The sequence below is a fragment of the Macrobrachium rosenbergii genome, chromosome 28, assembly GCF_040412425.1.
Source record: "Macrobrachium rosenbergii isolate ZJJX-2024 chromosome 28, ASM4041242v1, whole genome shotgun sequence".
Lineage (NCBI taxonomy): Eukaryota > Metazoa > Arthropoda > Malacostraca > Decapoda > Palaemonidae > Macrobrachium > Macrobrachium rosenbergii.
In genome coordinates, this window is record NC_089768.1 from 37,127,501 (window position 1) to 37,144,124 (window position 16,624).

General features: G+C 35.4%; 1 protein-coding gene across 2 annotated transcripts in view; it reads left to right on the plus strand.

Moving 5' to 3' along the window:
* LOC136854246 (glutamate receptor ionotropic, kainate 2-like) overlaps positions 1-16,624 on the plus strand; it is a 107,437-nt gene that overhangs the window by 70,261 nt on the left and 20,552 nt on the right. For both annotated transcript variants that reach the window (XM_067130603.1, XM_067130602.1), the window contains 4 exons: positions 4,092-4,233; positions 7,240-7,407; positions 8,522-8,545; positions 15,954-16,106. In XM_067130603.1, the coding sequence (XP_066986704.1) occupies positions 4,092-4,233; positions 7,240-7,407; positions 8,522-8,545; positions 15,954-16,106 (487 nt within the window). The remainder of the gene's footprint in view (positions 1-4,091; positions 4,234-7,239; positions 7,408-8,521; positions 8,546-15,953; positions 16,107-16,624) is intronic.

A 16,624-nucleotide genomic window follows, 5' to 3' on the forward strand; every position in this document is an offset into this window, starting at 1 on the left:
TAAAGGGTTCCTTCTCCTACAGGAGCTGAACGTTAGACACGTCGCTGCTGAGGAGGTGGAGACAGAGAGCCATAGTAACAGGACTGTGAGGATGTATATTTATGAACTCATTTTTCTTTGGTTTTTCGGCAGTTTTGTAATTTAGCTACTATTTTCTCTTGCAAATGGCATGTCAAATCTAAAAGAGCATCACAGGTACCTAACTGCTTCCTATATGCATACTGAATATCAGAAAACAATCCTTTAGATTCCACATACTAATGTAGTGGCTTAAAAATAAGTTTTTCTACAATTTCGGATAGCACAGGGAGAATAGAAATAGGCCTGTAGTTACTGTTGTTGGCAGATATGTCATTCTTTCAAACAGGCACTGCATTGCTAAGCTTGCTCTCATCCTAAAAGATACTACGTCGACCTAAAAATCTATAGTCTACTAATCTTAGGAGACAACACACTAGAAATAATTTTAAAAAACAAAGGGATGAAATCATGAGGGTCTTCTCCACCCCAGCTATCAATATTATCAAGAAAATTTTCTTAACATCCCTGGAGCGAAATGCAAATTTTGTAAGAATAAGTTCAGGAGGATAAATATTAGTGAGAGGGACATCCTCAGCTGATTACTTAGCTTCAGAAGATCGATGAAGCAGTTCAGCTTTTTCCTTAGGGCCAGTAACTAATCTATCATCTGTTAGAAGTGGAGCAATAGCAGACGAGCCTGACCCAAAGATAGGCGATGCCAATTTGGTCCACCACAGATGTGGCTGAGTAATTCCTTCAAGTTTCCTCTTTAAGGAATTATTGTGATTTCTCTCAGCTATGTAATAAAGTCTATTCGCAGCACGGCGAGCCTCAACAATGTGAACGATTTCGTCTCCATCTGTCGAATTTGGTCTGTTTGTCATAGTAAGCTCTTCTACATGTATCAAACCATGGCTACTGGTCATTTGTCCTGAATTTAATAGCCTTTCTAGGGACATACCTTACTAGAATAGCCATCAGCATTTCATTTAACTTCTTTTTGGGATCTGGATCAGATATAGCATCTGAAATATTAAGTGCCTGACATGCTTCAATAATGCGATCCCAGTTGGCTCCAGACTTCAGCCAAACCGTTTTTCCAATGGTGGAAATAGGATTATACTGGTTGACAGATATGTCCATCTCAGTGGCACATTGTTTGGGTGTGCCTATATACACGCAGAACTTTGGACTTTGCAAAACCTGGTACATCTATGAATATGAGGTCTAATCTTTTACCAGAAATATGCGTGGGTTTCTCAATTAGCTAGATAAAATCGGAAGGATACACAGAACTCAATAGTAGACCGCCCATGTTGATCTGTGGACTTTGAATTAAGGCACTCGCCTTTGAGTCCTGTGACTGATTCATACCAATCTTCTGCAAGAGACAGTCATATAGAGAACTGTCGATATTTGGATTGCGGTAAACGGCAAATACGTAAACACTGTAGAACTTAATGAAAACCTTACAACAAAGAGTTTCATGGTAAGACAAAGTAAAGGAAAATTAATGCATTCATTCTTTTCCCAAAGGGCAAATATAACCAATTATCCAATCCTAGAAATATAACAAAAATATTCAAATAACAATGCACGTTAATTCATATCCATAAAAATACCGCCCAATACTAATTCATTTCCTTTTAGTAGAGTCTCTGTTATTCCAGCGTACAAAAAAGCGAATATTTAACAATGACAGTTATTTGCCTGTGCAATTTTGCAGTCCATTTTTCCGAATCACAAATGGAAAAAATGAGATTACGCTTTGCCGTGAAAATTTAATATTTTTCAACAACGGCTATTTTTTTTTATTCCCGACTAAATTGCATTTCTGAATATTAAAATCCCATAAAATAAATAGTTGCACCTTGCCATGCATAATTATTCACTGTCACCACCTGTGATCAATTGTTGTTGAAACCAGTTACGGTGGAAGAAAATATTCCCTTTTTTTTAGATATGCAGTAGAAATGTTTTTAAAATAATTTATGCCTTGTAGAGGCTATGATCTAGGTTTAAAACCAATGATTTTGATTAAAGATGTTTCTTTTGTTTTATTTTTGAGACAAAAGTAATGCAATTAAAATAAATTGTGCCTTACAGAGGCCATGCTAATGGTTTAAAAGCAAGGATTTTAATCGAAATATTTATTTTTTTTATTTATGAGAGATAAAAGTAATATGATTAAAAAAAGTTATAACTTATCGAGACCTTGCTCTGGGTTTAAAACTAATGATTTTGATTGAAAATATTGCCTTTTCTTATTTTTGAGAGATAAAACTAATATGATTAGGATCATTTATGCATTTTAGAGGGCAAGCTCTGGATGTAAAACCAATGATTTTAATCGAAAATATATATATATATATGTATATTTTTTCAGAGGGATAAAGATAATGTGATTAAGATTAGTTATGCCCTACAGAGGCCAAATGCTAGATTTAAAACCAAAAACTTTAATTGAAATTATTTCCTTTTTATTTTGAAAGATAAAAATAAAGTGGTTGAGATAAGTTATACCTTTATAGAGGCCTTGCTCTGGGTTTAAAACCAATGATGTTAATTGAAAATATTTAATTTTTAGTTTCTGAGAAATACAAATCATGTGATTTATGCCATTTTTATTCTTTGTTCTGGTTTAAAACCAACGATTTTAATCGAAAATTATTCCTATTTTTATTTTTTGAAGATAAAAGTAATGCGGCTAAAATAAATTATGCCTTCCTCTGGGTTGAAGCCAGTTCATCTTAATCGAAAATGTTTCTTTTATTTTTCATTTCTGAAGGATATAAATAATATGATTAAGATAAGTTATACCTTATAGAAGCCTTGCTCTGGGTTTAAAACCTATGGATTTAATCTATGTTTTTTTTTTCTTTTTTGAGAGAGAGACATGAACGTAATGTGATTAAGTTGTGCTTATAAAGACAACGCTCTTGGTTCAAAGGCAACGATTCTGAATGAAGGTAAATGATGAACTTGAGAAGTAAGTGAAGCTTTTAATACTGCAACCGTAATAAAATTTCGCGTCAAAGGAAGAGAACTGGAATTCACAGGATTACAGTGTAATCTATATTTTGGGTAAGCTGCTCCACGCATACCTCCAAAGCGGATTAAATCGGTGCAAAATGAAATTAAAACGATGAGAATCCTTTTGAATATTCATGGTTATGGCGGTATTAGAATTAATACCTTAGGTATCAGTCATTTTCTCATCTTTAGTACAAATTTGGTTTAGGATAACGCATCCAGTTCAAATGAAGACTATGAAGAACAGTCACGTTCTTTAAAGATGAGGATAATGTAAGACCCTATTCTTGAGTGTAAATATTGAAGTGTTGTTAAAAATACACTGAATTTATTTAAGCTTTAAGAGAACTATGATTAAGATAATGACTGAGTCTCATCAGAGTCCTGAAAAAGAATGAAGACCTTGTCTCCCAAAATAAAATTCTTCTCCCTCAGTTTATATAAAAAAAACCAATGCAATTGTTCTGCCCCGAAAGAAAATTCTTCTCCCTCAGTTTATATAAAAAACCAATGCAATTGTTGTCCCAAAAGAAAATTCTTCTTCCTCAGTTTATATAAAAAACAAATGTAATTGTTCTGCCCCAAAAAGGAAATTATTCTTCTTCAGTTTACATAAAAAAAACGCAATTGTTCTGCCCTAAAAGAAAATTCTTCTTCCTCAGTTTATATAAAAACCCAACGCAATTGTTCTGCCCCAAAAGAACATTCTTCTTCCTCAGTTTATACAAAAAACCAATGCAATTGTTCTGCCCCAAAAGAAAACTCTTCCTCCTCAGTTTATACAAAAAACCAATGCAATTGTTCTGCCGCAAAAGAAAATTCTTCTTCCTCAGTTTATACAAAAAACCAATGCAATTGTTCTGCCCCAAAAGAACATTCTTCTTCCTCAGTTTATACAAAAAACCAATGCAATTGTTCTGCCCCAAAAGAAAACTCTTCTTCCTCAGTTTATACAAAAAACCAATGCAATTGTTCTGCCCTAAAAGAACTTTCTTCCTAAGCCGATGCTGAATGCAATTGTTCTGCGAACTTTCTAGGCCGATGCTGAAGGAGGCGAAGAAGGCTGGCGTGACCCACGTCGTCTTGGACGTGAAGCGAGAGAATATCTTCAGGGTGCTGAAGCAGGCGCAGCAGATAGGCATGATGACATCTTATCACAACTACTTCTTCACTTCTCTCGTAAGTTCCTGCTCGAGATGTTTTGTTTTCAGACACTGCAACGTGAAATTACCTCCATCTTGTAACAGTGGCCCTTGTCTTTTTATTTATATCAAATAGATTATTTTTTATTTTATTATTTACAAAAAAACTCGTAGTCTCATGAGTCAATAAAATGGCGAAGGAATCCACAATGGTGTCAGTGTTAATATATATTAAAATATATACAAAACGAGGTTTTGGGAGAACCTGCTCGATGATCCTTGGGAAGGAGTCTCGAACGTTCTTGTTTATATATATAGTTTAATATATGTTTACACTGACACCATTATGGATTGCTTCCCCATTATTATTATTATTATTATTATTATTATTATTATTATTATTATTATTATTATTATTATTATTATTTAGAAGAAGAACCTATTCAGATGGGACAAGATTTACAGGGCCATTGACTTGAAATTCCAGCTTCTAAAGAATATAATGTTCATTTGAAAGAAGTAACAGAAGGTACTAGGAAATACAGAAAAGTAAGTTCCATTTTCTACTAATACAATATGTTTTATTCTTTTTTCAAGAATATTTTAATTTGTTAATGAATGATGGAAATCGGTCACTGTTAAAATACAGTGGTTAATGGGCTTAGAATCTTAGCATTAAAAATTGTTTGGTGGATGAGGAAGAAAATGATTGAATTTGAACTCTCTCTCTCTCTCTCTCTCTCTCTCTCTCTCTCTCTCTCTCTCTCTCTCTCTCTCTCTCTCTCTCTCTCTCTCTCTCTCTCCGACGTCTTCAATAGCAAAAAGTTTTAAGCCAGTTGCTCATATTGATAAAATAAGTCTCTCTCTCTCTCTCTCTCTCTCTCTCTCTCTCTCTCTCTCTCTCTCTCTCTCTCTCTCGTTTGTATATATACATACTGAAGCTGCATTTAAACATTCAAACAGGGGTGTGTACGGCACAAATTACAATCTAACGAAGGATTATCTTCCTAAACACATCTGGTACATTGCTATATCACAATCCCCTTTCTATCCCGCTGTGTTCTTTGTCATTCTAAGAAGACCTCGGAATAGGCCCTCTTAAATGATTTATGATACCAACTTTGCCCCCGGCGCGTAAATACAAATTAGAGTTAATGGCCTTCTGAAGGCACTGTTTGCTCTGTAACTATAGGAACTAATTAACCTTGATAATTTTTTTATAGTTTTAGTTCGGTTTCCATTTCAAGGACTTGTTTGTTTATGTATGTTTTCTTTTTTTTAAGAAGGCGTTAACACTGGGCCAGTTTACAGATTTACAGTTTAAGAAGATTTAACACGTTACAATGCCCTTAGCCTTTCAGTGAGGAAGAATTTGTAAAATTCTTCACATTCAAGCAGTTCCTCTCTCTCTCTCTCTCTCTCTCTCTCTCTCTCTCTCTCTCTCTCTCTCTCTCTCTCTCTCTCTCTCTGTTTTATGCATCTGGGCCTCAAAACACACTTGAAATTATGCAACCACTTGGTAAAATAAACCATGCGAAAATCTATGAAAACGTTTCAGTTGTATCTGAGGAAAAAACTGCTGTTTCTACAAATCTATTATTCTACAGTGAACTGGATAAATTGTGAGCATTTGTTTTCAATGTTTTGGCAAACTCTGCGTACACTCTTCTATGTTTATCTTTATATATATTTCTTTACATAGCTTCCTTTCCATATTTATTTGAAGGGGGATTGGAATATCCAGCGAGGCTGTAAAATTCATGTTTATAAATTTGAGATCGTTATGTCCCCAAAATCGTACCTTTCAAGTGTACTTATTTATCGCCTCGAAAGAAGCATTTTCCACAAGTTTTAAAAAATTCTCACTGGTATTTTTAATCTAAGTTTTCGTTGTTAATAAATGCCACAAAAGGAATATTAAAATCTTAAAATACAGTTAACAGGAAGGAAGGCATCATGGCGTGTTTATCACATGATTGATTTATTTATTTATTAGTTAATATGTGAAATTATTTTTTTTCTTTTCTAATAACTGATCTCTGTATTTCCTGTTACGTTTCGTTACTTCTTTCAAATGAACACCATATTCTCTGGAAGCTCGAATTTCAAGTTAATGGCCCCTGTAGTGGGCTTGTCCCATATGAATAGAGTTCGTCTTATGATAATTAATAATAATCATAATAATGTTCCACGGATTTTAACTGTTAATTCACATATATGGAAAAATACAATACCTGTCGAAACAGATACAGGCCCACGAGACACGGCCGGATAAAAATAGGATATGACTCTGTGCCATGGAAGTCGTTGTCAAAGGTAACTCAATTTCTCCTGGAAATTCATGTCCCTTGACGCCGGAAAGATTTGTGATTTCGTTTTCTTGGAGTGTCTGAGAGCTGGGGAGTCCTCTCTCTCTCTCTCTCTCTCTCTCTCTCTCTCTCTCTCTCTCTCTACTCTACACACACACACACATTCATTGACAAACACACACACACACATATACACAGAATATACACACATTCATTGATATAATATAAGTGGGAAAAGATGCAGAGAAAGAAGATGGTATATATATATATATATATATATATATATATATATATATATATATATATATATATATATATATATATGTATGTATATACATAGACTGATAGACAGATAGACAAATAAATGGTTACAACGGTGGTTGGGTGGGTGACACAAAAAAATTGGAAAAGAGGGTTTTAATCATATTAGGAGCAAGAGAACGTGGGCAAACCAGGTGAGTGGCGCAGTATGCCGAGTGGATTAGACATGCTGTTGGTGAGTCATCTGTCTATGTGTATGAACTTTTTTTTTCATTTTTTTTTTTTTTTGTAAGTTTTGTGGGCAGGGGGACAATGCACGAGTCAATAAGTTGCAGAACAAAGATTATTGTTTTCATGTTCAAGGTAGCGGACTTTTTGGTATGGCTGAGATAGAACTGATAAATAGTAAAGTAAATTAATAAAATAAATAAACAGGAACTCAAAAAGTTATCTTGTATTTTGCCCAACGAAAGGACCTTCACACAGTAGAGGTAGAGGACTTCCGACACGGCGGGACGAACATCACCTCTCTCAGGATAGTCGACCCTGAGAACCCTTTGGTTCAAAGAGTCATCCACGACTGGCTCTTCGGTCAACTGCGCTACGGCAAGAGTGTCGAGGCATCGGCAGCTGAACTGAAGGTTTGTATTCCTGTGCTTGTTTCATAGTATCTTCCCTCTTCTTCTTCATTTGAATTAGGCTTGTGAATTCACAGTTTATGTAGACTACTCCTAATGCATTAAACGTGAGACATTCATTAGTCTGATAGTTTTTTTTTTTTTTATCAACCTTTTATCTTTATCTTACGATTGTGAATTCACAGTTTGTGTACAGCAGATTATTCTTACTGCATTAGACGTGAGGTAATCATGAGTTTTATAGTGCTTTATCGCCTCTTTTCTTCATTCAACTTACGCTTGTGAATTCACAGTTTATGTACTGTAGGCTATTCTTGTTAATTCAGTAACTCATGAGTTTTATAGTGTCTTATCGTTCCTTTTTCTTCGTTAAACTTACGCTTGTGAATTTACAGTTTATATCGACTATTCTTCTTGCACTAAACTTGATTAGAATTATATTATATATATATATATATATTATATATATATATAGTTTATATATATGTGTGTGTGTGTGTGTGTTGTGTGTGTGTGTATAGATGTGTGCATGTACACGTGATTTTAAAGTTAATCTAGCACTTTTCTGGATACTGGATTATTGTAATGTTGGCGTTTGTGATATATTCACACACACACACACATACACATATACACACACATATATATATATATATATGTGTGTGTGTGTGTGTGTAAATATATATATGCATATATATATATGTGTGTGTGTGTGTGTGTCAATGAAATATAAAAACACCGTATCGTGCTTCTTAGTTATCAACAGAAGGATTTACAGTAATACTCTTGTTTATAAAGACGAAATGTATTTTTAAAAATATTCACAGAGCTTGAAGCTTCCGTCCATCCTTCTCTGGACTTGATATATAGTGACCAAGTGCACAGAAGGATGGACGAAAGCTTTAAGCTCGGTAAATATTTGAAGAAATACATTTCGTCTTTATAAACAAGAGCATTACTGTGGATCCCTCTGTTGATATAAGTATATAATAATACTGATATGTTGCATACGCAAGACGGGCCTTTTTAAGTTTGAAATTATCTCTGGCCCTCTTGGCTGAATACTAAAGACTCGTGGTTAATGAGTATTTATATATATTCTTTTTTTTATTTTCAGAACAGCAATATGACATTTCTTAAGGTAAGTGTTTAATCAGTTATTATTCTATATAAGTTTTCTCTATCCATAAATAATCAATATATTAAATATACGTAAAAAGAAATTTAAGATGTGTAATATTACTAATAACATTCGAATTCAGTAACATTTGTTGCTTTCAACAAATTGATACACAAATGTTCTTGCTGTTTCCTAATTTCCTTTTTATTTATCTAAACTAAAAAAAAATCAAGATTTAAATTTTCATAATAGTAAGTTTTATGTCACGCTATTCATGATGTATGACAGTATTATGCATTTAAATTTATCGGCAAATATTTCATCCCCTCGATGTGCGTGCAAAGTGAATAATTTCATTAAGGTTACGAATCGTTATCAGATCTTGCCTGTGGGTTTCTAGCTTAGTGTATTAGTAGCTATTTTTCAACGTCATATAAGTAATTATTTATTTTTTGATACCCTCGAGAATAATGATTAAAGCTCGGAAATAACACATTTAAATTCTGATCATGATCAACTCAGTCTTTTAGTTGCATTATATATTCGACATGAAATAACTTTTTATATTTTTCTAACTCACCGACAGGTGTGAATTTCCACTTTGATTATCAATGAGTTACAGAATAAGCACATTAAGTGTGTTTCGTATATTTTCATCTTTAATCATTTGTTTTCATTTCTTGATAAAGGAGTAATTTTTTATATATAATTAATTACAGAAGCTTCGCCGTAACTGATCTGTTGTTGAAAATATTTTTGTCTTAATTAGAAGCATTAAACAATTTTCCATTAATATTGTCGATATTCTATTTTCGTTGAAATTTCCGGTAATTCATTTTCCCTCATCTTCATTATTATTCACTGTACATTTATTCACTACCTGAAATATCGTTTTACGATTTGTAACAAAAATCTCTTTTAGTGAACACATCTCTTCTAAGAAAAATGATAATAAAACAAAATCACTTCTTTCCGCCTTGCTACGTCAGCGCGCCCAAAACTGACAATAAACTTCGACCTCTGAAAAGGATAGATTGTACTAAATGCCATTTTGTATCCTGGTTTACAGTCTCCTACGTAAATAAAAGAAAAATTAGGGAAACTTAATGGTCGGGCGCAGCCATTTATCTCACTTCCTTTCATTATAGTGGGTCACAATGAGCTAGGAATAGGGAGTTTTCGCGCTTAATGGATTTTACCCTGGTAATCATTTCCTTTCAAAGACGCCTCTTTCCAACTCTCAGAAATTATGTTGTGATAATCTTTATTTGTTTATTGTTTCATTTGTTTATTTATACATTTATTCATTCATTCATTTATTTATTTTCTATTTATTTTTTTTTTTTAGTTATTTACTTTCACACGCATTGGTCTACATGCATTAGCAAAAACTTTCATAATAAACTTTATTTTTCATAAGTGAAAAAAGAAAGCTGGTAATCATTTCAATGATATTGCACCTCAGGTAATGTAGTCTTTTTTATATTCATATGTTTTTATTGATATTTTCAGTACTTCTAAGGTGACATATTTCGCTCTTTTCTTCCATTTCGCTATATCTAATTGAGCAATTGATGCAAGAATTATGTGGTGTATTTTCAAAATAGCTTTTTGTGTCTTTTTATGATGCTAAAACGAAAGCCAATGACAATAAGAATTATGAAATTTGGTTACAACCTTCCACATGAAATTAAATTTTTATTTTGAGGTAAAATTCTCCTTTTTATTGAAATCTAACTAAAACTGATCACTAATTTTAAGGACCCTATAGAAAAGTTAAAAAATATTCTAAGTAGTTTTTTACAAAATAGTCAATATGCCCTCTGTTCTTAAATTATTTAACTGAATTGGTTAAAAATGCTAATAAATAAATTTCACTTTGGCCTAGAGAATTGTAATCTGGAAGTCTGTCTTCATGAATATATGGTGGAATACGATGCCAAGAACCGAATCTAACCTGGTTTTGTAGCTTTAAAAATTTATAATTATAAAATGTCAAACAGAGCGTATCTATAATGAGCACTCGCCATGAGGCATTTTCAAAAGAGTCGGCGCTTATATATCTTCAATGTAACGTTACTGTAAATTTGTCCGCCGTAAGAAACTGCATTGGTATGCAAATGGATTGGGACACGCGTCGAGCAATGCATTTCGGGCACAAAACCCTTTCACAAAAGTTTGAGTCGCAATTCTGACGAAAATAACAAAAAATAAAAGAGAGAAAAAAGTCTTCTGGCGATAACCAATGGGTACGCGAGGCGAGATTTTTATTCGAATGCTGTGTACGTGTGTGGGTGTGTGTGTGTGTTTTTTTATCTCCGTGTGACAGTTATTTTGTCATATCTTAATATTCCAGCAGCCTTTGAAAGGCTAGTAGCTTCTCGTGCATCTACCAGGAGAAAGAACGTCCAAGAATGTCAAAAAATCATATTCTTGAATCCAAGGAAAAAATTTTTTGCGTCTGTTATTCCAGTGGAGAAAAAAAAATCCACAGTCATATAATTTACAAATATATTTACGAACTATACAGAGAGTTTTCGTGAATCTGTACAGTCTCGAAAGCTTTGTTTAAGTTTATAAATGTATTTATACGCTTACATGTCTGTGTTTTTCATCATTTCATCATTCATCTTGTGAATTTTCCCGCCGTCATGACGTCATGCAAAATTTTTTTTCATTGCTCGATATATCTTGCTATGATTCGATGCATGTGTTAAGTTTAAAGAACTAAAAACCATTAATAATCCATCGCCTTGAAAAAAAATCAATAATATACATCTTCCTTTCGCATGGCTAGCTTAATAAATGATACAACTTCTGTGACAAATGGTGCCTCCTTTGTCTTTTCTAATCCTCTGCCTGTCACACCTTTGTTCATGTAACATTTTTCTCTTCAGCTACCAACCAATAAAGCTGTCGAATATAGTTTGTTCTGTCATAAAATGGAGGTATACATAGACTCTCGACTCTCTCTTTCTCTCTCTCTCGCCACATTTCCGCACCTCTTTTATGAAGTGTCTGATCTGTTCTCGTAGTGACAATGGACTGCATAATCAAAGAACTGAACACCTGAAGCGAGAGAGATGTTACGACATTTCCTCTTAATTATTTCATCATAATGAGCTTCATCATACAATTCCTTAATCATTTTATGACATTACATAACAAGGAACTTCCACTGAACGTACAAAATTTCGAGCGAGCAAGCTTCGCGTCTTCACAGATGAAAGGCCTTCCTCGGGAGAATCTTTCGAATTCCGGACCGCAGACAAGGGACGACCTCCTCTACCTAGCGATGAGTGATTTTCCTTCCCCCTTTTGTCGAGGGGGTCTTGAAAGACCAGGAAATGCCCTTTTGGGAGAGGTCTCTCTCTCAGTCCCTATCTTTCCCCGGACGCGTCTTCCTCCACGCCGCTTCGTCCTCCTTTATCGACCTTCATCATAAAAGCGACTTTTCTCTCTCCCTCGACCTGAGGTAAATTTTCGATGACCACAATGGGTCGAGGAGAGGTTGATAATGGGGGATTGATATATCATGCGCCATCAGTTCCCCAGTTATCAGTGGAGATTTGTGGAAGCGATTAATCCCATTGGCTCTGTCTCTTTCTCTCAACGACCGAAAGAGCTCCGGATTTGACTTGGCGTGGGATTTTTTTTTAGAATTACGCTCATGACTTGAAAGAAGACTATTGAGAGAGAGAGATTTGAAAGTTAATGAATTTGTGTGTATATATATATATATATATATATATATATATATATATATATATATAGAGAGAGAGAGAGAGAGAGAGAGAGAGAGAGAGAGAGAGAGAGAGAGAGAGAGAGAGAGGTATAAGTAAATGATACGATTAGTGATGAAAAAAATATAAACAAAAGTTTTTGAAACATGCTTTTATTAAAATACACTAAAAAGAAAAAAATATTTTTTTGAGATGCCAGGATTTTCTTACAATTAATCGTGTCTACAAAAATTAAAGCGTCGGCCCCGAACATGGAAGGAAATGCCACAAGAAATCAAATAAAATCTATTTCTTTTCTCGTAACATTTCCTTCCATGTTTGGGGCCCACGCGTTTATTTTTGTAGACATGATTAATTGTAAATAAAATTTGGTGCGTCTCTAAAAATTATTGTTTATTGCTCAGTATATTTTAAGAAAAGCATGTTAAACATTTTTTTTTTTATTTTGTAATTCTATACTTTTTAATTTTGACAGAAATTGTAACCGATTTATGATTTATCAAATTGATATCCGCTTACGGGGAAGGGGGATGGAGGGGGGAAAGGAGGGTAGGGGAAGGAAAGTAGGAAGGTGAGGGGAAGGGGATATGGGGGAAACGGGGAAGGGTAAGGGGGAGGGGGATGGAAGAGGGAAGAGGAGGGAAGGGGAAGGGGAGGGGCAGGGAAGATGGAGGGGGAGGTAGAGGGGGAGGAGATTGGGAGGGAAGGGAAATGGGAAGGGGATGGAGGGAGAAAGGAAGGGGTGTGGAGGAGGAAGGGGTAGGGGAGGGGAGGGTGATGGAAGAGTGATGGGGAGGGGGATGGAAGAGTGAAGGGAGAGGGGATGGAAGAGGGAAGGGGGAGGGGTGATATAGAAGATAAATTCTACCGAGTCAAAGTTGTGAAAAATCCGAAGAAGAGTTTCATACAAATCCTGAGACACTGGGAGAGGTCACTGTAGGGTTACTAGAGGTCACTTCTGACCTATAGATCATGTAAGATTGTATTGTCACTGGAACTGAGTAACCATGCAAAATTTCAAGTCCATCGGACAAAAGGAACAGGTCGAAAATTGAGTTACAAGATTTGACCCAAACAGACAGACATATAAACAGACGCGGAAGTCAAGTTAAATAAAAGTTTGTAAAAAGACTAACTTTTCAACTTACAACAATTATCGCCAGATAATTGCTCTCTCTCTCTCTCTCTCTCTCTCTCTCTCTCTCTCTCTCTCTCTCTCTCTCTCTCTCTTCTTACATTCCCTCTCTAGTCTCTCTTTGACCTGATTTCCAAACTTCTTCGTCTTTCTGACCTTGTTATTTTGATGTCGTGATTCTTAATCCTTCTTTTACTTGTTTTACTCGTCACAGCTTCAGCATTTTGTTTCCATACTTGCTTGCTTCTGGTCGTTTACTTTTCTGTCATTTTCTGATTTACCTTTACTCCTGATATATACCTCTTTCCTTTTGTATACACACACACAAACACACACACACATACACATATATATGTTCACATTTGTCACACGGCTACCATCTCCTTTGCATATCTGCATATCATCGACAACTAGTTTGGTATTATTATTATTATTAAAAAAATATTTAGTAGCATGAGCTTTGGAATGGAGAAACAAATCCCCAGTTATGTAATGGTACAAATATATTTAAAAATAAACCTATGCAGAGAGCTTTCGGGAATCTGTTCGACTCCCCTTTTCAAGCAGATTCCCGAAAGCTTTCTGTATAAATTTATTCCTAAATATGTTTGCACCCATACATAACTGTGGAGTTGCTTCTCCGTTATTATCATTGTGTCTTGTTAGTGGAACTGATTTTATATAAGGTCTTTTCAGTTCTTCTTATTATTCTCTTTTCTTCGGGCTGATACTTTGCTAATGGCTGACCGATGTACATAATCTGGGTAAGGAAGCAATTGTTCAGGATAAAGTGACTTTTATAGTTTCCTATAAGTTAAATATGGAGTGTTGTAGCCGTAGAGTTTTTTTATCACTGGTTTCTAAGGGCGTAGCGGATACCCAACGTTTCCAGGAGTATCGTCGGTTCATTCTCAAGGAAGGGTCGGTTCGTTCTGGTTGGAATTGGGTTGTTTAAGATTAAGCCTTGTGCTGGCACGGGCTCTTGCTCCTGGAGCAGCCTGTACGGAGGGGCTTTGTTTGTCAGTCCGTATTTATAGTGTCCCAGGTGGGTGCCCGGAGACGAAGGCGGCGGTGGTCTGCTACATAATCAATAATTCCGACGTTACGAATTATATCCTTCCGCGTTATTTTAATGTTATGGTCGTTCTTGGCATGATTATGGACGGCGCCTTCCTGAACGTGGCAGTAGACCCTCTTGGAGAATTTCATCGTGGTCATATCGGTGTAACCCCCGAGGCATTCTCGGACTGGGCAGTTGCACTGGTAGATCGCGTTGTGCTCTACAGTGAGTCCTGTGCCGAGGGGCCTGGTTATTATTATTATTATTATTATTATTATTATCATTATTATAATTATTATTATTATTATTATTATTATGACTCTGTTGGCTTTGGTTGCATTTTCCAAATCTTGCTCGCTATAAGTAAAAATCCCATCCCCTTCCACGTCCCGACGTAGTTTTATCAATTCTCGCGATCTTTGTTCTTCCCTGGAAGGGCTGATAATGCAGGAACCCAATTTTCCCAAACGCTCTCACTTTTCGCCTTCCTCCACGAAGCACATCGCCAGACTCACCTTCCTTTATAAAAAAAGAAGAAGAAGAAGAAAAGGCATTGCATGAAAAGTTAAACATTTTTTAATAGAAGAGTAGTCTGGAGAAGGTGGGATTTTTTTTTTTTTTTTTTGAAAGCTAAAATGTTTGTATTTCAATGGCTCTTAGGTGTAGTTTCAATTAAATCATTCTGATTTTTATGCTTGAAAAACATTTTTCCGGACATATTATCTTTCTCTGTGCAGATATTTATGAATACTATTTAAAAAATTAATTTTGTTATTACATCGTTGTATACATTAATGTTCTTTTCATTTTTATATTTATTTCAATTCCAGGACGTTGATTGAAAACGGACACAAGTAACCATATTTATACTCCCCTCTCACCCCAGTTATTCAAACCAACATGTTTATATTGAAGGCTCATTTTTCATTATTGTATTTTCAATTACACCGCCATGTTTATTAAGCATTTTTTTTTATTGCCAGATTAGAATACAATCCAATTCTCATTTTATTGTTTTCAGATCAAGTAATATGGCTCTCACAGCAATATGACCGTAAATGTTTTTTTCGTTCCTATCAATTTTTCAAGTAAATTGTTCTTAAATTTTCCAGTTTATACAGTTAAATCTTTTGTCGCAAATATGGCAGTTTTCTATCCTTGTTGCAGGTCATATTGTTTCTTTGCAAATTATTTCAAAGGTGAATTTCTAAAGTGGGATTTCTTCACTGACGGTCAGTTTAAATGCAATTTCAAACATATTTTGGATTATAATGAACATAAAACAATAAACTCATATTTACGTCATCCTCCACCCAGTTATTAACAGATATGATATGCGTATTCTTTGAAAATAGCAAATTCTCTCTCTCTCTCTCTCTCTCTCTCTCTCTCTCTCTCTCTCTCTCTCTCGTTATCCCACCCCATCGTACACGCCACGTCATATCGTCCGCTCTATGGGTTACCAATCGCCTCCTTTCTTCCAAACCACAGACGGAGGTGGCGCTGATGTACGATGCCGTGCAGCTTTTCGCCAAAGCGCTGGACGACCTCGATCGCTCCCGACACATAGATATCACACCGCTCGATTGCGACGGAGATGCGACGTGGGTACACGGGAACTCGCTCATCAATTACATGAAGTGGGTGAGTTTTCCCCACTCTCAGGTTTTGCTTGTTATTCTTGGGCGTCTTTGCTCTCTCTCTCTCTCTCTCTCTCTCTCTCTCTCTCTCTCTCTCTTCTTTCTTCTTCTTCTTCTTCTTCTTCAGTTACATGAAGTGGGGAGTTTTCCCCTCTCCCAGTTTTTGCTTGTTATTCTTTGGCGTCTTTGCTCTCTCTCTCTCTCTCTCTCTCTCTTCAGTTAGTTAAAGTGGATGAGTTTTATCTCTCCCAATCTTTTGATGGTTATTCTTGCCTATCATTGCTTTCGCGCTCTCTCTCTCTCTCTCTCTCTCTCTCTCTCTCTCTCTCTCTCTCTCTCTCTCTCTCTCTCTCTCTCATTTATTTATTTGAAGTGGGTGAGGTTTTTCTCCCAAATTTTCTGCTTGCTACTTTTCTCTCTCCTCTCTCTCTCTCTCTCTCTCTCTCTCTCTCTCTCTCTCTCTCTCTCTCTCTCTCTCCTTCAGTTGTTTAAAATGGATGAGTTTTTTTCTCTCCCAATTTT